At 41.3% G+C, this 21008-nt stretch overlaps 1 protein-coding gene across 1 annotated transcript; it reads left to right on the forward strand.

The window, feature by feature from the left end:
• Window positions 1-5412: 5412 nt before the first annotated feature.
• Window positions 5413-19934, forward strand: FEM1C (fem-1 homolog C). Its single transcript, XM_026052830.1, has 2 exons — window positions 5413-5962; window positions 15960-19934. Exons 1-2 carry the CDS (start codon window positions 5419-5421, stop codon window positions 17267-17269), a joined length of 1854 nt encoding a protein of 617 aa, XP_025908615.1. The 5' UTR covers window positions 5413-5418; the 3' UTR covers window positions 17270-19934.
• Window positions 19935-21008: the final 1074 nt, after the last annotated feature.

Genomic DNA, 21008 nt, shown 5'->3' on the forward strand with positions numbered 1-21008 from the left:
GAAGATAATGGGGGTTGTTTCCTTAGAAGAAAATGCAGATTTCACAAGCTTGGCAAATACTGCCCTAGCGGCAAGATGTGAATGTGCTACCCATTTTAACAGAAATCTGCAAATTTCTGAAAATTGCAAGCTCCGTTAATGTACCAGTTAGCCTGTTGAAGCAGTGCCAGGGACAGCGGACACGGAGAAAAGGAAACACTGCAGCATACATCAAATACCAGAATAGAGAGGAAAGATGCAGGTCAAGAAGACCTCAAATCTTCTTTACGGAGATATTTATATTTTCATTTTGTCATAGTGCAACCTCTACATCAATACATGCCGATAAGTTTCCCTGAATCTTCCCTTCTCTCAGGAGTCTCAGTCTCTCTTCATACAAGAGTCACTCCAGCCCTTTAACCCTCTTTGTGGCCTCCTCAGTACAAATAGGTATAAGGAGGTACAAATTAGTTAGAAATTTTTTAAAAAGTGATCATATTCTTTGTATTTCTGTCTCTGAATTCATAGTGCAATTATAGAAAATCAGTGATTCAAATTCAACAATATTCAAATATTGTTACGGCTTTCAGGAAGCTGCTTGGAGTAAAATCCTGGCTCAGGTGACATTGCTGGAAACCAAATATCATCCTTATATGTTAAAGGGAACAGAGATAGATGCCCAGTGGCGCCAGCCGTGCTTGCTCCTGGGCTCGAGGCGCTGCAGCCACAGGGCACCACAGGGCTGTGAGGAGCCGTGTGGGGCAGCCCATGGACATAGTGAACACGAGCTGCACACAATGTGCTGTGAGCCACCAGCTGCAACAGCGTGTGGTGATTGGCCTAAGGAAAATCCAGCCTAATCTGCTCACCAGGAAAAATGAGGAGCATTTCCCCTGCTCTGCCCTGTCCATGGGGAAGCAGCGGCCTTCTTGTTGGTGAGGTCCTTCTTGGCACTTGGCACACGCGGAGCCTCCCTGTGCCCACACTCTTCCTGAGGTGCTGCTGTTCCTTGCATCCCACCCCGTGTCCAGGGAGCACCCCCCAGCCATCCTGACCAGCTGCCACGCGGGTTCAGACCCAGCAGACCACCCAGTGCTGTGTGGTGACCTCTGAGTTTTCCTTTCTTCATCACCATCATCATATGTTTCCATTCCATCACAAAAACGATATTCTCCAATCTGGAAATCAATCACGCTTTGCATGCAACATGTGAAACCTGTCTGTGTAACACAGTGCCACAGTCACCACAGAGGTGTCACCCAGTCACCAAGGGAAGGGACACTCTGAACAGAGCTCTGAGAGTCTGCAGGGTGAATAGTCCATTAATCCGTCAGGTTATGTGATCAACACCTTCTGCTAATGAACAGCCTGTGAGGATGGGAATGTTTTGAGGTGAGAAGTAAGTCATAGCAACGTGATCATTGTTCCACCTCACGCTGTTCTCCATTCACAGCATTCGAAAATAAAAAAGTATATCCACAGGAGTGTGGTGAGCACCGAGCAGCTCTGCCAGAGTGCTGTAAGCTCAGCAGTATCCTGAGCATGGCCTTTATAAAATATGGATACGATTTAATCATTTCAAAAGACATGTGTATATCAAAGTGTGAAAGGAAATTAAGCACTAGAAAGAAGGATGGCAGCATGACTCCTGAAGAACTATAATTGCTGTCAACTTTTATTTAATAATTCATTTCTCTGTTTAATTTATAGATGCCTGCACATAGTGAGTCTAGTTCTGAATACTGAGGGACATCTATTATTTTCCACAAAATGCACAAAGGTTTGTTTAGACAAGGTGGTTTGTGGCTCTCTAGGTGTCAGCAGCCAGTGTGACACGTAACCGTGAGCTTCATCGCTCTTGGTTGCCCACAAGTGCCAACGGCCACCCCACTTGCATGTGTCCTGACCAGTTCTCTTTCTGTGGACCCTGTCCCTGAGTCTCAGCCTCACCAGCGCTGGGCAGTGGTAGGAATGTTCCCATGTTCTTGCAAGTGCTGCTGCATTGGCTGCTTCAGAAGGACCCGTGGTTGGCAGGTCAAGCAGTGCAGGATTTGCTGCCTATCTCAGTATCCTTTCGCCTCGGCTGCTGGGCTCTTCCCTGTGGTGACCACGTTGGTGTAGGTTCACAGAATCACAGAATATTTAAGGTTGGAAGGGACCTCTACAGATCATCTAGTCCAACCTTCCTGCTCAAGCAGCCACACCTACAGCATGTGGCACAGGGCGGCATCCAGGCGGGTTTTGAAGACCTCCAGAGTAGGAGACTCCACAACCTCCCTGGGCAGCCTGTTCCACTGCTCTGTCACCCTCACAGTAAAGAAGTTGCTCCTCACCTGGAGACGGAACTTCCTGTGCTTCAGTTTGTGGCCATTACCCCTCGTCCTGTCGCTGGCCACCAGTGAGAACAGCCTGTCCCCTTCCTCCCTGCATTCTCCCTTCCTGAACTTATACATATTAATCAGATCCCCTCTCAACCTTCTCTTCTCCAGAGAAAACAGGCCCAGCTCACTCAGTCTCTCCTCGTACGAGAGATGCTCCATTCCCTTAATCATCTTGGTTGCCCTTCTCTGGACCCTCTCCAGAAGCTCCACGTCCCACTTGTCCTGGGGAGCCCAGAACTGCCCCCAATACTCCAGGTGCGGCCTCCCCAGAGCTGAGCAGAGGGGCAGGATCCCCTCCCTCCAACTGCTGGCAACACTCCTCCTGATGCAGCCAGGATCCCATGGGCCCTCTTGGCCACGAGGGCACTGCTGCCTCATGGGTAGCTTGGTGCCAACCAGGACTCCCAGGTCCCTCTCCATGGAGCTGCTCTCCAGCAGGTCGACCCCTAATCTGTACTGATGCCTGGGGTTATTCCTCCCCACGTGCAGGACCCTGCACTTGTCCTTACTGAACCTCATGAGGTTCCTCTCTGCCCAACTCTCCAGCCTGTCCAGGTCCCTCTGGATGGCAGCACAGCCCTCCAGAGTGTCGGCCACTCCACCCAGCTTGGTGTCATCTGCAAACTTGCTCAGGGTGCACTCCGTGCCCTCGTCCAGGTCATTGATGAACAGATCAATGACAGATTGGATGACAGGATGACAGGATGACAGATTTTCCTATCTGTCTTCCTGCTTGCACAGAACTGTTCCCTGCAGCCTGCTATTTGGATATAATACACTCTGGCTTTAAATGGCTCTATCAGAGAGCCTCTACAACTTATAAATGATTATTCCAGCTTAGCATAGCCTTCCTACCAGAGTAGTGTTCTTAATGTTAGCATGTATCTTCTGTTGTTCTTTTTCTTTCCATTTACTGCTGGCTAAATCTTGTAAAATTTGCCAAATAATTCTTCCATTCCATTTATATATCGGTAAAACGTTCCTTACTCTTCTCTCCTTTTTCTCCTCCCTACTCCCCATCCCTGCCACTTAGTTCCAATTTAGCATTTATACATAGTTAAGTCTTTAAATCTTTCTTGATAAATTATAACAGCCAGCTCCTTAATCATTTTGATTGCTCTTCTCCAAATCCCCTTCAATTTGTTTTCACCTTCCTGATTCTGAGGTTTGCAGAAATGTAATCAGCAGCAGCCTGTGTGCAGTCTCGCCAGTGCTGTAGACAGAGAGAGACAAGCAGCAGCTCGGGCTGTGATATATTGCTACTGCATGTACGACCGAAAATTGCATTGGGCTCTCTCTCTCTCTCTCTCTCTCTCTCTTTCTTTTTTTTTTTTCCTTTCTTTTTGCTACCAGACTGCACTGCAAATGGATGCCTGAATCACCCCACCGACTAACAAACTCCTATCGGTCTTTTCCATCTTTTCCAGGCTGTGGTTGTGCAGGACTGCCCTCCTCCCTAAGGCTTGAAGATAGATGTGTTGTCAGAAGTTACATTCTCTCATTTTTTTTAAATCGTGTTTGTCCCGTATGTATTATTATATGAATAAACCAAGACAACAAAGCAGAAAGCATCTCTTTCAGGTATGGAGATACTGGGGCAACCCAGAGGGCTGCAGTCCTCATGCTTGTCCTGCCGCACGGTGCAGTGGCAGCCATAAAATTACTCTCTCCATGAGTTTTTTTTGAGACTGTGTTCGCCCCTGTTTCCTGTGTGGGAAATCCGGAGCAGGAGGCACCGCATGGAGCCTCCTCCCAAAGAACGTTGGGCTCCCTGTAACCTTCATCGGACCCAGGCCTGTGTAGAGGCATGGCCACGTAAGGAAAGCTGCAAAGGGGAAAGCAGCCTGGGGAAAGGGGCTCCTGGAGCGATACTGGCTAAATCTGCACAGGCTGGGTATTTCTCACCTGGTATCTTCACAAGTGAGACAAAAAGTATTGCTTTTACTATTACTATTTTTCTGTTTTTAAAAACATTTAACCCATGTGCCAAACAGAGAGACCTGTCACCTATCGCTAGTTATTGCTCCCCCGGGCGGGACAACGGAAGGGCTGGGCCGCCCCAGCCCCAGGGCAGGTCCAGGGGGTCCGGGCTCCGGCCTCGGGGCACCCGGTGGCGGCGACACAGGGCACCGACACGGGCGCAGCACCCCGGCTCGGCGCCGGGGGGAAGGTAACAGCGATGAACAGCGGGCGGCACCAACGCGCCGCGGAGGCACCGCGCTGACGGCAGAGCTCCCGCCGCCACGGGCACGGTCATGGACACGCCCCCCGACCGTTAGAGGCCGTTGGCGGCCGTTACCCCGGCGCGCCGCGCCCCCTGGCGGCCGCCTCCCCGCGCTCCGCTCGGCGCCCGCCGCACTCTCGCGGCGGCGCAGTCCCGCCCCACTCTGGCGTGGCGATTGGCCCTCGTCGACTGGGTGACGCTCGCCATTGGTCGCGGCTGCGAGTGGCCCCGCCCAGGGGGCGGTGCGCTGTGCGGCGTAGGGCCGGCGCGGGGTGGTGGCGCCCAGTCGCGCCGGGCGGCGGCCTCGCATGGGTGAGCGCGGCAGGGCCCCGGTGGCGGAGGGGGACGGCTCTGGTGGCGGCCCCGCAAAGGCAGCCCGGGGAGGCAGCCCGGGGAGGTAGCCCGGCGCCTCGCGCCCTGTCCCCGTAGCGGCGGCGGGAGCGGGGCCTTGGGGCGGCCGGTGCCGCTCCCTGGGGGGGCGGAGAGAGACGCGGGGTCTCCGCGGCGCTGCGCAGCTTTCCGCCTGGGCCCTGCGCAGCGCCCCGAGCTGGGCTTTGTAGAGCTGCGAGAACATGAAAGGAAGAGGGGGAAAAAGGAAGAAAAAGTACAATTCTATGTGTTTTTAGCCGAGAAGTGAAGGGCGGGTGCGCTGAGGGTGTCCTTGTCCCGCAGGTGCGCCTCGCTCGGCCAGGACCTCGCTCGGAGTCTCCATGTTGTCCCGGCCGCGGCGCGGCGGGCTGAGCAGCGTGGCCGCGGGCCCGGGGGCCGCGCCGTGAGCCGAGGCGCCGTGTCCCGCGGCGGGCGGGTGCCGCCGCCGCCGCCACGCCGGCCCACATGGATCTGAAGACGGCGGTGTTCAACGCGGCGCGCGATGGCAAGCTGCGCCTGCTCTCCAAGCTGCTCGCGAGCAAGTCCCGGGAAGAGGTGGCCTCGCTCGTCTCGGAGAAGACCAACGGCGCCACGCCGCTGCTGATGGCGGCCCGCTACGGGCACCTCGACATGGTGGAGTACTTGCTGGAGCACTGCGCCGCCTCCATCGAGGTGGGCGGCTCGGTGAATTTCGATGGCGAGACCATCGAGGGAGCCCCGCCGCTGTGGGCCGCCTCGGCCGCCGGGCACCTGAAGGTGGTTCAGTGCCTGCTGGACCACGGCGCCTCCGTCAACAACACGACGCTGACCAATTCCACGCCGCTCAGAGCCGCCTGTTTTGACGGTCACCTGGAAATTGTGAAGTACCTGGTGGAGCACAAAGCAGATCTGGAGGTATCGAACCGTCACGGGCATACCTGCTTGATGATCTCCTGCTATAAGGGCCACAAAGAGATCGCTCAGTATTTACTTGAGAAGGGAGCAGATGTGAACAGAAAAAGTGTTAAAGGTAAGTTCACTGTCTCACTTCCCGTGTAGCAAAGAGGAGTGAAGTTATTCAGTTACCCTTTAGGAGACCCACATCCAAAAATAGTCTTTTTGTCTCATAATGTGAAAGGTTTTTTTTTTTTCCAATAGGAAGTGAAGTGTGTTTAACTATGGATTTACATTTTTTTAACATACTCTTTATATACTTCCAAATGTATTGTTTGGTTTTTATCATAAACTCCATTTTTTGAAAGGGATTTGGCATGTATATATGTGCAAAAGCTTACCAACTTTTGCTGTTTATCTTAGTTGTAGTGTGTACATATAGTAAAATGCACAGATACATGAGCATAAGCTGTATAAAATGTGGGATACTTTACATTCTGTTGCTTAACAAGCCAAATGCACTGCACGTAACACTGGCCTGTGCCACTAAGACTATAGTAAGGAAACATACATAAAGAAGAATAAGATGAATAAACACTTTCTTAACTTCTCCTTCCTGCTTTTTATTCCTCTTGAATCTCTTTTTTTTTTCCCTCCTCTATTTTTTCAAAATTTTGTACTAGGATTCAAAAACTGGTGCCGCTTGTGGTTGTTATAACAGCAGAGGCCTTGAGAGTAGTGCAGGGATCACAAAGGACATTTCTTTGCCTTTATTTACAGTTATCCGAACAACATTTTTCAAAGTGAAGATACCAGTGCTTTCTCCAGTGATCATAATTATGTGAAACTCTTGCTCGTTAACTTTTATTGCATTTCAAACTTGCACATGCATGTGATACTGGCTGAAAAAGTATGTGAATTATTGTAAATTATGGTTAATTTTTTAGCTCGTTGAGCCAGAATTGGGTTTTAGCAGCTTATTCTTTATATATGTTAATAATCTAATAAATATCTTTTATCAGTTAGTAGATTGAATACTCATTTCTAGCTAGATGCATTTTTAACAATATACTTAAAATTTAATAGAGGAGAAACATAGCGTAACTTACTTAAATGCCAAATATGGGAGTAATATATTTGAAATAGCTTTCAGCTGAATATGCCTTTTTCAGCAAATCGTGCAGATATGTGAGGTTAGTGTAAAGAAAGCTAAGCTACAAATTTGTCATAGAAGTGGGCAGAGGAAAATAAATCTTTGTAATAATTTGATGTTGCCTGTGAATCATCATGAACTTGTGATTGGATAAAAATGTCATGTTCCTAGATTGGGTGCTTGAAATAATAAGCTAAATATAAGATGTACTTTTTAAAAAAAAAAATAACTCCATTCCTTTAAATGATAGATACAAACAATGTGTTGTTAAATATCTCATAGAACAAAAAAAAAGTCTTTTTTCTTACTTTCTGTTAGTGGAGTAAGCTTTAATATGCTGATCCTTAGTCACTTGTGGATTATTTTTTTCTTTATTACTTACAAGACTGAATGACATCTGTGCACTCCTGCGGATTTTCTCACTGATCTCAGTTTGTTATCTCAATTCATTTCTCTTTGCTTCCTTCAGTTTCTGTGTGACTCAGAAGTTAGGCCCATGAGCAGAAGTTCCTAAGATATAGCTGATTAGCTGATCTCTTTTTTAAAAAAAAATATTTTTTTGAACTAGGCTGAATCGAGTATGTGTAAACTTATTAGAACTTTTTTAATGTATTTTTGATCTGCAGTGTATGCAAACAAATTATTTATACACAGTCAAATATGACCTATCTTTTCTGCACATGGAAACTGTCCTCTGATATAGGCATAGTTTTTCCTTCCGGCATCATGAAGCAGTCTAATCTCTGAAGTAATTTAATAAGCAGTGACAAGGTTAGGGAGAAGGAAAGTATCATGAATGCTGACACCCAGCTGTGGAAAGGTAGCAGAGCTGAGCAAAACTGATAGCCTTAAATATTACAATGCTATGAATGGAGCAATGGCTGAAGCTCAACAGCTAGCCTTCTAAACTTGGTTTTGCAAGAGTGCCTGCCAGCTATTTCCAAATGAATGTTTCTGATAGGATTAATAGTGTACTCATATAATCCATCTCAAAGTAACTTCCCATGCATTACTCTCAGGTTTTATCTTTTTATTCCTCTCTGTTGTCTTTCAAACGTCCCCTTGACAGAGTAGGGTCACTTGTAGCAGGGAGATCAAGAGGATGCCAGAGACCTATGCTCCTGAGTAGTAAAAATAGTTGCTGTCTTTGTCTGAACTATCTTTAGATAGGCCTCTTCCTGTAAATTTTGCTGTATTTGAAGTTGTAAAGCTCCTTATAAGAACAGAACCGAACCTTTACTAGAAGTGTGCTTAGAAAATCACTGCTAAGGGAGTTCATTAGAAATTATCTTCCAGATACTATTTTTGAAACCTTGGAAAAAGAGGAGGAGAAATGAACTTTGTGAAGGAAAAAAACACTTTTTCTTATTTCTTAGAGTTATATAAAATAGCAAAAATACCTGTAGAATTAAAGAGCTTTTCTAGGTAAGGAAAAGCAAAAAAGTAGCTAAAACAGTGTTTGCGATATGAGTTAATTAGTGCCTTGTCTTTGTAATTCACAGGCTAAAACCTTAGCCTGAGGTTCCCTAAGACTTTATTCCTGAATCAAGATGACACAGATTAAAACTAACAAGTTTTTTTCAGCATTATGAAATAGATGTCTAATAGATTTCTGTAGCAGTAGAAGCAAGGTGGTTTGTTTGTTTTTTGAGTGGGAAGAGCATTATACCTAAATTTGGAGTGAGGCACGAATCTACCTGTGTGCTTGGATTAGAAAGATTGTGTACTAGGATTAGGAAGAACATTTTGCATTTTGGCTCCATACAGTATTCATTTTTGCTGCACTGCAAAGCCTGTCCGTGATCTGTAGTTGAGGGGAAGTGCTCATGTACACCTTTAAGAAGACACCTTTAGATTTTTGGTCACAGCGTTTTGCTGGTGTGTTTTTCTGTACAGGCCTCTCCCAGGTGTGAAGGATGCCAACTCTTGTAATTCTAGTGGTAGTGGTCTTTGCTGGGCCTGGAGATTATGTATATGGACTCTGCTGGTGATCTGCTTCGGGCTGTGTTTGTTAGAATTGGATTCTTCTACTTAAAGTTCATTTAATTTCCAGCATGAAATATTTTTTCAAATAAACCATTCTAAAGGAATATCATACCTATAATATAACTCCAGATAAAAACATTTACGTCTAAGTTTGCAACCTGTATACTTTGCACTGTATTTTATCTCTTTTATGAGAGCAGCTGCAGTAAAGGAGATTCATTCCCTTCTTTTCTAAATTGAGAGATTAAAATGTAGATCAGGTATATTAGCTCTGATAGCCAGGGTGGACTGTCTGGAATGGCACAGGGAATAAGTACTGTCTTTCAAAATAATTGCATGATGGGCAGTTTTTTTTTTTTTTTTCCTTTCCCTAACACAGCTTGTAACTCTTTCCCATTGCTTAGCTGCTTGGAATACAGTCTTTCTCAACAAGCTGATGTTCCTATTTTTTTACTAGAGATTTTTTTACTACGTCCATTCCTTCTGAATTGTTAGCAGATGCATTTGCTAGCCAAAGAACGAATTCCCCCCCCAAGTCCCCAAGTATTAGGAAAGATCATAAGAACTGCTGTTATTTTTTTAGGTTTGTCTTTGAGATTGGCACAGGAACATTTATTTCTTTGTTTATGATTCTCTGTACTACTATTAACAGCTAGAAGATATCATGTATTTTGAAAACGCAGATTGAAAGATCTGTAATTAAAAGGCTTGTTCTTAAATGCCGCTAGCTATGGTGCAGATCTTGATTATACTGGCTTTGTGAAATAATATGGAGGATGAAGCTTGTCCAATTTCCTGGCTTATTTTGGGAAATACAGGCCTATACGTAGTTCAGTCTGAGTAATTTTAAGGTTATTCTCATAGTATTATTTTATCAAGTGCTTACACTATTTCAGTGTTATCATTTACATGGGAGACTGGAGAGTGTAACTCTGAAACCTGATGGGAGGGGGAAGCAAGCCTTTTATGCACTTGGCAGACCCAGAAACAGGGGGATTAGATAGAGGCACACACTCCTTGCTCTATGGTTACTGTGGTTTAGTATACATTAAAAATAATTAATCTTCTCTAGAAGTAAACATCAAGGAGTCTGACAGACTTGTTTTCCTCAGAGTTTTTTGTCTTTTGTGCTTGCCAGAAGTTAATTTTGGAAGAAAAACAAAGGGTTCTCCTACCCCCTTCCCTCCCACTGTCAATGAATAAAGGCCTTATTCCAAAACTGTTCTGGCTTTGCTTTTTGGTTAGCTTTGCATTTTCCTTTTTTGGATGGCATTACGTGATGGAGTGCTCTGCATTTTGCGCATGTTTTGTGTGTGATGCTTTGTGACACAGGACACCAGTAGGAATGTCTGTAAACAAAACAGCGAAGGAAAATACAATATTAAAAGAATAAATTCTTGAATTTCAAATGAAAAAAGTTCATGTTGAAGCTGATCGATTTACAGCATTTTGTATATTGTTGATGCTCTATATTGTTAATCTTGGTAATAGAGATTACCCTTAAATACTTTTGTGAGCAAGGGAGCAATTACTCCATTACCAGATATGGAAACTGAATTGTCGAGGCTAATGGTTGTTTGGTTTTTTTTTTTGTGTAATTACTTTATAAAGGGGGAGTTTATTACTTTTAAACAATTAAAAGAAATTGTTGTGTATAGTAAGCATAAAGCAAATGTCAGTTCTCTTATGCACTGTCTACATTTGCGCATATATATATATCAACACTTTTTTAAAGTCAGTAGTATTGGTAGAGGACTTGCTTGCTTAAAGTGCTCAGGTTTAAAAGAAGAAGACACTCCACTGGCATTACACAAAACACTTTACAAAGGTAATGAATTTCATCTCTGAGGTGGTAAAAATACATGTGTGATTCGTTTTATACACTGCTTATGTCCTCCAAATAATTTTTTTCTCGTATGTTTAAACTTGAGCAATTGAGTGTGTTTCTTCATGATCAGCTTTGGGGTATGAAGTCAGACTAATAGAAGATTTTAAAAGAAGTTTTACATTCCAGAAATCTATCATTTTATAAGTCTTAGGAGGTGGAATTAATTTATATTGGTTGTAAATCAAGCTGAATCACTTTCTGTGTCATTGCTTCTCTTTCTTTCCTTCCCATGTCACAAGCTATCCATCTATTTTGGGAATAATTTGTTTCTGACATAGAAAGGTATGACCTCATTATAATCTTGAATTCCTCCCAGATGTGCTTTTTGTAACACTGTGTAGTTAGGGAGTAAGTGCTGCAATGCATTCAACCTTTGTGTAATCTTCATACCTACCAACACTTCTAAAGTGTGTTTGCAACGAAAGAATAAAATATGAAGCCATGGTAGCAACTTGCACCTCCCCACACACCCGCTTTTTTTGTTAAGATTTCAAAGGACAAGAAGGGGCGGAATTAGACACTAAGTCTAGTGCTATGTCCTCTTTCGAGTTGTGCTTCAAATTTAACTTTTCATAATTGATAGGTGGGTAGCTGGCTAATCTTCTTATTTCTTAAGACTAGCTTGTATTACTATTATTTTTTTAATTGGTAGCTCTAAGCTGTCTATCTGCCCATGTCCATTTCTAGTCTGTAGGAGCTTGTATTCTTGTAATACTTCCTTCCTGCTGCTGTTTTATCCAATTAAACTGAAGTGAGATGCAGCCACTAAAAATTAGAAGTGACATCAGCTTAGGCATTGCTTGAAGTAGGTCCCTGTGAGCTACTACAATGTGAGTAGCTACAAGTTACTGTACTTCTGGTATGTTGTCAGTAACCTTCCAGTCAGTAGTAATAATAATAATACTGATAAAGATACAGATATAAATGTGACTTTTTTTTGGTTGTATATTAAGACCTTTGTAAAGAGCAATGAGATTCTGTGTAGGTTAGGAATATTCCCATGTGTTGTGCATATCTGTATTGTAAATTGATGGCATGCAAATTCTTGGACTGCACCTGAGTGTATTCAGACAACGATGACATTTAATTTGTGTGGATTTTTTTGATATTAATGTATCATAACATATATGCCTACCAATAGATGAAATACTATAAAGGGCAATGTTATAATGGATGTACAGTGTAATATGAATAGTTACCATTGATCTTAGTGTCAAAGATGGAAAGATGTATATTAATAGTTGTGTGGTAACTGTAAGAAATTAGGTGTTACTAGTATTTGTAGTTTTGTTTGTTTTTGTCTTTGAAATGCTTTTATTTTAAAATTTGATGATCTTGGAAGTATTAACTGGAAGGTAGAAAATAGAAACATGAAAGATAACGTTTAATCCTGAAATGCTGCCATTTAAGGATGCCTCTAGAATTTTAACAAGCACAGTATGATCTGTATAAAATATTGAGAATTTTATTTTAATCAAAGCAAGTGTTAAGTTTGCAGAGCTAATGCAGGGTTCTGACATGCACTGGTGAAAACACTTGTAATTCTGAATTTCCTTTATCCTAGGCGGCCTTGTCTAGATTGGCATTAGAAAAATCTTTTGGAGCCTGCCAGTGTCTCAGAGCTCCACAGTGAGGGAGGGAGTATGGACTTGAATACACTCTGAACTGGCAGTGTGAACTAAGTGTCTCAGCCTAGTTTGAGAGAAGTCCCGTCTTGCCATCATCACAGAGGCACAGGCAGCCTGAGGAGTCAGCTCATGTTTAGCTCCAGCTTGACTGCTGTAGTTGTGTTTTACCTGGTCTTGCTGTAGCTCATAGTACAGCGAGGAGGCTTGTGTAACATGTCTATCTGCCAGCAGTTTCTCTTGTGTATTGCCTTGATTGACCTCTGTTTGTGTTAGGAATGTAAAAGTCCCATACTAGTCAATACTGAATTATCAAGAGTTTTATCCTCTGTGATCTGTAGTAAGGACAGAGGGAATGCTGATGAACTGCGGTTGACAAACTAAACTTGTAAGGTGCCTAAGTGTGAACTGTCTCGCTGTGACTAGGTGGGTTTGGAATAACCTCTAGTGTGACTGGACTAGTTTACCCCTCAAGTTCCTGTAGCTGACTAATGCTCTCCATTAAAAACAAAGGTTGCACAGCGTATTTGAGATTTGAAAATCACTTGCCACTGAAAGGCCTGGCTTCAGTTTTATATATGTATTCATATAACACATAATTTCAAGTGCTTCTTTTTGGAGGGCGTTGTTGATCTATGTTTTGGTAATTGATAGCAAAATAATTGGCTGCCCTTAAGAAATATATCAGGAAAAGAATATTTTACAAGTTTTTAGAAGCTGTCTGTTGACTGTTGTATTTTCTGAGTTTTTTTCTTTTTCTTTTTTTTTTTTTTCTTTAACCTTTGCAACTTGCACTCCTAAGGTGCAAAGGATCCCCAAACCCCTGTTGGTTTAGGGAACAAAGTATGTTTGTAGTTTCCTGTTTCCTGCCATTGCGAAAATCTATTAAACTTCAGCTATAAGACTTTGCAAATATTTTTCAGTGCATCTTTGGTAGGAATTTGATTTGAGTGGCAGCTAAATTTTCTGTATAGTATGTTTCTGTGCGTGTTATGCTTAAATTGTGGAACTGTTTCTCATGACTGTTCCACTTCACTGCTGTCTTTCTGGCTACTGGAATTGAGAGCAACTAGGAACGCTTGGAATGTGCTACCAGTTATTTCTCTGAGGGCCTACCAGCAAATGTGAAGGGAAAAAAATGAGCAGATTAACTTTACATATAAAGTTTTGAGAAGTGGAAGATTAGAGGCAAACAAGGAGGGAGAGGATGGTGGAACGCAAGTGGGAGAAGAGGCAAAATGTTCTGTGCCCTTCAGAACATTTTCATCCAAACAGTTGTTGAGTTCAGTACACTCATTTGCTGTGTACCAAAACTTGCAAAGCTCAGAGACAAACTTGTTCTTCTCCCAGAGACTTGCACAGAAGATAAAGCAAGCTAATTCAAAAGATAGACTGGATCTAAAGAGTCTTGTGCTGTCAAAAATAATGAATTTAAAGGACAGTCATCATGGTTTCACCAGATATTTCTCAATTTTACTTTTGTTTTTCTTCAAACCTAAGCTACAAACTTCATATTCCTTGCTGTGTTTCTTACTAGGTGGAAAATAGAAATCCTGTGAAGTCATATATTCAAAAGACAGTAAAATTATTTTACTGACTTAATTTAGGTTATTCTAAAGAGGAGTAAAATTTATATTTCTGAAATACATTTAATGAATGCTAGGTTTTCTTTTTCTTATGTATGTATTAACTTCAAATATTTTACGTTTAAATTTAGTCTATTCAAGGTAGTGTGAATAATATAAACAGAAAATTCGAGCTACCGGAAAGCCTTTACTTTTACCTTAATTTATTTTGTTAGAGTGGTGAGCTCTTAGGACAGAGTTTGGGCACAAATTAAGGAATGATTTGAATTTAACTAGCTAAATGTTCTGCAATATGAAGAGTGAAATGCACATTATAGAGATTGAAGCCTGGAAAAAAATACACTAAAGAAAAGTTCAAAGGTAAATTTAAGCTGCCAGTTGATATTGGTAGACTCTACAACTACTAAGACATACTCTTCCCAAACATCAGCCTAAGATTTCAGCATTATTGCTTTGTTCCCTTCCTCCTTTAGTCCTGTAAAGATCTAGAAATAGAGCAGCAAAGTCCACTGCAAATCAGTTTCCTGTTCTTGCAACAGAAAGCTTGTCAAAAATGCAAATAATAAAGTTTTAGAAAACTTTGTCATGGCTTCTAAAAGCCAAAGCAGAGGAATAGATGGAGACAGAGAACTTCTGGAAAAGAAATGTTTTTTTAAGATTGTAGAAACTTGCTGATGATGTAACAGAAGCTGAGGATTTGATAGCCGCTTACCTAGCCTTTACCTTGCCAATAGTGTAAGAAATTTTCATTTTGAAGGAAGTTTTTACTGAAGCTTTCTGATAACTATTTCAGTGTATTTTAGTGGAAGGCAGAAAAGTTGGTATGCCTGAATCTGTAGTATGTATAAAGAAAAAGGTAGATTGAACTTGTTTAATTTTGAAAGCAATCGACCATAGAAGAGGTTTTATTATGTTGGGAGAGGGGAAGGAGAGTTCTTCAGCATCTTTTATATTTTCTCCCAATTAAATCCTCTTATTCAAACTTTATATAATCACTGCTTTTTAAATAAATGTAAGCTTTTGCTCAATTGTGATGCCCTGTATTTTCTCTCTAGTTGTAAATTGCAGTTTTTGGTTAAGTGTTAGTAGTGCTTGCTGGAAACTTCACCACAAAGTGTTAGAAACTGACTGGCTAAAAATAAGAGGGTGTGTAAGGTCATGCTAATGAGAAATAATCTGAATGTAAATAATTGGACTCTTAATATGCAGCTACATGTTGTTGTTGAAGGTGTTTACTTTTGTAGTATTGTTTTCCTCTCTCTATGCTTTGGGACCTCTAACCAGAGGGGTCAGTTTAGGACTTCAGGATAAAGACCTAACAAATATTATCATTAAGTATATCTATGTATACATAGACTTGACAAAATAAGCAGCCCCCTCAAAATATAATGGCACTCTGAAGTACCAGCTGAGATGGGGGGCTTGTTTTGATGAATTGTATTTTTGTTTATATATGATTACTGCCCTGAGACACTTAAAAGCCTTGGATTTAAAGAGCGAAGAGGTACAGTGTAGAGGCAAGTAAAATCAATGGGGAGGTGGCACAGCTTTAATTTTCATACTTCTTTATAATAAAAGCTGGAGATAGGAAGGAAGGATGCTTGACAAAAGAAGAAGAAAATGTAAAACAACATAGAGATGGCAAGATTAGTTTGTTTTGTCCCTAAAAGCAGATACAAAATAGCTCATGAGGTGGAGAGTTGTTTGATCTTTTACCTGAAAGAATTAAAGAGGTTGTAATACCAAACATTTTGATCTGTCTTGAATATTTTTACTAATCATTTAAAGCCTTTCTTAGGCTTGTGCCTAAGCTGTATTTATTTAAAATGACTGTTAGTGAAGGGAGATTTGAACTAAAATCTCATTTTATGTAATTTATTTTCTTACCTTGCTAGGAAACACTGCATTACATGACTGTGCAGAATCTGGAAGTTTGGAGATCATGAAGATGCTTCTAAAGTATTGTGCTAAGATGGAAAAGGACGGCTATGGAATGACTCCCCTTCTATCAGCAAGTGTCACCGGCCACACAAATATTGTGGACTTTCTGACGCAGCATGTACAGACCAGTAAGACAGAGCGCATAAATGCTCTAGAACTCCTAGGAGCAACGTTTGTGGACAAAAAGAGAGATCTACTTGGTGCTTTGAAATACTGGAAACGAGCTATGGAGATGAGATACAGTGATAGGACTAATATCCTGAGCAAGCCTGTGCCGCAAACACTAATTATGGCCTATGATTACGCTAAAGAGGTAAACAGCTCAGAAGAGCTAGAAAACCTTATTGCAGACCCTGATGAGATGAGAATGCAAGCACTGTTAATTAGAGAACGTATTCTTGGTCCTTCACACCCAGATACATCCTACTATATTAGATACAGAGGTGCTGTCTATGCAGACTCTGGAAATTTTAAGCGCTGCATCAACTTATGGAAATATGCTTTGGACATGCAGCAGAGCAATCTAGATCCCCTGAGCCCTATGACAGCCAGCAGTTTACTGTCATTTGCTGAACTCTTCTCCTTCATGCTGCAGGATAGGGCAAAAGGCCTACTGGGCACTACTGTTACATTTGATGATCTCATGGGTATACTGTGCAAAAGTGTCCTCGAAATAGAACGGGCTATGAAACAAACGCAGTGTCCTCCAGATCCAATACAGCTGAACAAAGCCCTTTCCATCATTTTGCATTTAATTTGCTTATTGGAAAAAGTACCTTGCAGCTCAGAACAGGAACATTTTAAGAAACAGACTATTTACAAGTTTCTTAAGCTCCAGCCCAGGGGGAAGAATAACTTCAGCCCCCTTCACCTTGCCGTTGACAAGAATACTACATGTGTGGGGCGCTACCCGGTTTGTAAATTCCCCTCTCTACAAGTTACTGCTATACTGGTGGAATGTGGTGCTGATGTAAACATTAGAGACTCTGACAACAACAGTCCTTTGCACATTGCTGCACTGAACAACCATCCAGACATCATGAATCTTCTTATCAAGTCAGGTTCACACTTTGATGCCACAAACTCGCATAAACAAACTGCTAGTGATTTGCTGGATGAGAAGGAAATAGCAAAAAATTTGATCCAGCCCATAAATCATACTACGTTGCAATGTCTTGCTGCTCGTGTTATAGTGAATCATAACATATACTACGCAGGCCACATCCCTGAAAAATTGGAGAACTTTGTTTTGCTCCATAGATGATAGTGTGGAGTCCCAGAGTACTGTTGTTGAAGCGCGACTTGTTGACAATATTTTTCTCAAGCACTGTTGTGATACACCAGCGTTCCCTTAGCTTGCTCCTTCTTGCTGTCATTGGCTAAAGCGTTGCTAGCATCAGAATTACAGAGTTGGTTACCCAGTATTTAATATTAATATACCATATAATATATTTTGTGGATTATTTAGAAATGTAATGCCATATTTAGACTCTTAAAATTGTCTGCCAAAGGCTTGTCTATTCTGGTCTTATTTGCCTGTTGGGTGTTTGGGACTGAGTTGAGTATTTTCCACTGATGTCTTTTTACTATAACTGTTGTGTGGATTTTATACAGTTGGAAGGTCATCATTTTTGGTTTTGCTTGAGCATTTCTACTCTTATTCTTTTTCTATGGACTCATTGCTGAACTGTACAAGTTGTATGGACTTGTTAACATTTGCAACTACCATAAGTGCTTTTATCTTCTCTATGCACTGGCTTAGACATGACTGTTGTGTGTGAGCATATTTCTATGCAGCAGTTGGCCAATTTCAATTTAAATGCCAATTTTGTTTTGCAGTTTGTTTGGAGCTCTTTTCGAGAATGCTGCCTTCATAGCATGACAAATTTTGGAGCTACATATCAGTTTTCCAAACTTGAGTTTGACTTTTTTTTTTTATTCTAGCTGTATCCGAGGTCATTTTCCTGTTGATCCTCTGGAAACTTGTGCTAATTTGGGAGAAGAATCTCTCTCTTGTTCTCATGGTAATCCACTTGAACTTAAAATCTGGAAATTGTTCTATTGCATCATGCAGTTAGGGGAAGAGTCTTCATCATGTACAACTGACACCTTCCTCTTTGCACTAATGTGTTGCTTGTGCTGGTTATGTGACTAGATGTGAAGTTTGCTCAAAGTTTAACCTCAGATTTAATGATACACTTTAAAGAGAAATAGATCAAATGTATGCCGTAGTTGAAATTTACAAATCAACTTCTCTAGCTATAAAAGAAACTAAAGCATGTTGGTGGCATGACGCTTATCAGTCCAGATCTAGGCAGCATCTAGCATAATAATAATAATGTAGTGAGTGGCCATATGCCAGGATATTGGAAGTTTTCTAGCTGTGTCCCTTATTCTTCATTTTAAGTATCTTTATAAATGATTGCATGAATTTTTTCATCTCTGTCAGCTGTACTTAAAGAAGCAGAAATTCTGTTGTGTATATAGTTCCTGATTAAAGTTACCTATTTTTATAATATTTGCACAACAGGTTAGCTTTTACATCAGAAAGGGCTCAATGACTTAATTAGAAATCTATAACTGAAGATCATAAACGAGAGTGAGATTCAGGTAATTAATATAATTCAGCACTTTACTGTTCTTTAATAGTAGAATTTATTATGGCACACTAGCCCTGTAAATGTCTTAAAGTGAAATTCACTTCTGTTGAATAGAATACAGTTTTACCTGTAAGTTTAGTGGTCTAGCGTATGGGATATTTTTCACTTGAGGATTCATTTCAGTGACAGGCAGTAGATGTACCTCTGGGCTTCTTTCCCCAGAAATTCAACGAGTTGATCTGGGCTTTACATTGTGACAGAGATACATAAAAGCCAAACAAATTAGATAAAAGGAAACTTTGATCTATGGGGATATTTTCTCTTTTTTTTTTTTTTAAACTTGCTCTTGAAGTATTTTTGTTTTTTTGTAAATGAAGTTGAGGAAAAATATGTCATGAGAGCATGTAAGAGCAGTTCTTCCTTCTTGGCTGTTTCAGATTTCCTCATAGTGCACCATGTAGAGCCAGCTTATTCATCCTTGGAAAAATGCTGGGATGCTTTAAAATGAACATATGTTGAAAGCAGTGCTGTTTTGTGTATTGCTACTTTCAGACTCTGTATTTTGAATGAATTTTCACCTGTTTGTCCTGTGGCATAGGTACATTGTTTGTATGAAATTCTGAGTGTGAGGAAATTGTGTTGGATTCTCTTGCGACTATGCAGCAGTAAATTTCTTTTCAGTTGGCTGAATTTTCTCTGATTTGCAATGATTAAAACACATGCCACCCAAGTTGTCATTTGTGAGAACAAGTAGTTTGATTTGTTTGTTATGCTTCTCTTCTACTCTGTAAAAAGATGTAATTGAGAAAGCACAGCACAATAGAAATAATTCCCTTTATACTTACGTTCATTACAAAAGCCTTCTTTTCTACAGGTCATAGAAAAAAGGAGCTTTTAGAACTGTTTCATACTCTGAAAACTATGCTGCTCTTCAGGGCTTGTAATTAACAGGATTGATAGCCTGTTTAAAATTAGCTCCTTGGATATTGTTAGTCCAGAAATATAACTTAGAAATTATGGGAGTATGTGCTGACATTGTTAGCAAATTTTTGCATGAAAAAATCTCCCCAAAAGAAGAATATTTCTTTCTTATGTATGTATATATAATGAGAATTGCCAGGCCTTACAGAGAAGGCTTATTCTAATAGCTGTGTGTTTTCTGCCCTCCCTTCCCACCCTTTTTATTTTTTTTCCAAACGAACTTACTTAATAGGACATAATGATTTAATGCATGCAATTCTAACTAAGTGTATGCCTGGACATGTCAGTCCTGAAAAATAACACTTTCATTCAGCATTTGGTTGTGCAAGGCTCCTGAGCACTCATCTGTCATCTTGTCAGATATTCAAATATAGGTGTCTAGTTGGGCAGCCTAATGCATTTAATTACGCTTTCCTTGTAGCTCTGTATGTTTACGCTACCCTGTTCATAACCTGTTTTACTTCCTTTTGGAAGAAATGGGTGCAGAGCCAGTTTTGGGTAGTGTGTTGGGGATTAGTGGAGGCATTAGTGACTCGAGGGAGGGTTTGGACAGGAGGCCTAGTGCCCATTAGTGCTGCTGCGGCTGCAGCCAGCGCTGGCGGGGAGCGGCATTTCTGCCTTCCTGTGCTCCTCATGCAGGCCAGCGTTGTCAGCTCGTGAGCACAGCTACCAGCTTGCTGGACCAGAACTTCTTCAATTCGTAGCCTTTCTACTCACTTAGAGGGAAGAGCAGGGCTGTGTTAGTGAAACGTGAATCTGAAGGTAGTAGTGTGGCCAGCTGAACACAAAGTGTGGTGAAGGCACGGAAATAAGGAGCATTCAGAACACAAAGAATTGTTCTACTTTTGTCACATGTACCTGGAAAGGAGCGTTTCAGAGCTGTTGAGTTCAGCCATAAAATTGTTGAGAACGCTGAGAAAAAAATCATATGCCCTCTAGGGGTGCAGCAGGTTTTAAAATTGGTTAAACAATTTATAGTTTTTCTTCTCTAAATACGCAGATACTGAAGCAGCCTTACTGCTGGTGGTTTTTTTATTATTGTGGGTTTTTTTATCATTATTATTTTTCCCTAATACTGAACTCACTGCACTTCTCACATTAACCTTCTTGGAAATAGTTCAGCCAGAAAGATGGAAAGTATATGGGTTTAAAAAAAAAAAAAACTTTTTGTAAGAAATTCTAAAATTATACTTCTATTTTTATACCATTTAGGCCTTGCATGGAACAAGATTCTTGTTGTCAGCGGTGTCTTGAAAGCCCTGATTGTCAAATGCACAATGTAAGGGAATTTTTTTGAATGTAAAGAAACAGAGCGGTTATTGCAGTGGTCCCTGGGTAGGAATTATTCTAATGTTTCCTAAATCCTCCAAGAGTCCTCTTTAAAATCTTTGAAAGTGGTTGAAAATTAATTCTTTCATTTTT

This window comes from Nothoprocta perdicaria, unplaced genomic scaffold, assembly GCF_003342845.1.
Source record: "Nothoprocta perdicaria isolate Ctin4 unplaced genomic scaffold, notPer1 scaffold_92, whole genome shotgun sequence".
Classification (NCBI taxonomy): Eukaryota; Metazoa; Chordata; class Aves; order Tinamiformes; family Tinamidae; genus Nothoprocta; species Nothoprocta perdicaria.

Excerpts from the sequence above, each read along its gene's own strand:
- FEM1C (XM_026052830.1), top strand. The coding sequence starts at position 5,419 with ATGGATCTGAAGACGGCGGTGTTCAACGCGGCGCGCGATGGCAAGCTG. Across the intron at positions 5,963-15,959 it reads GAACAGAAAAAGTGTTAAAG|GAAACACTGCATTACATGAC; the intron begins GTAAGTTCACTG and ends TTACCTTGCTAG.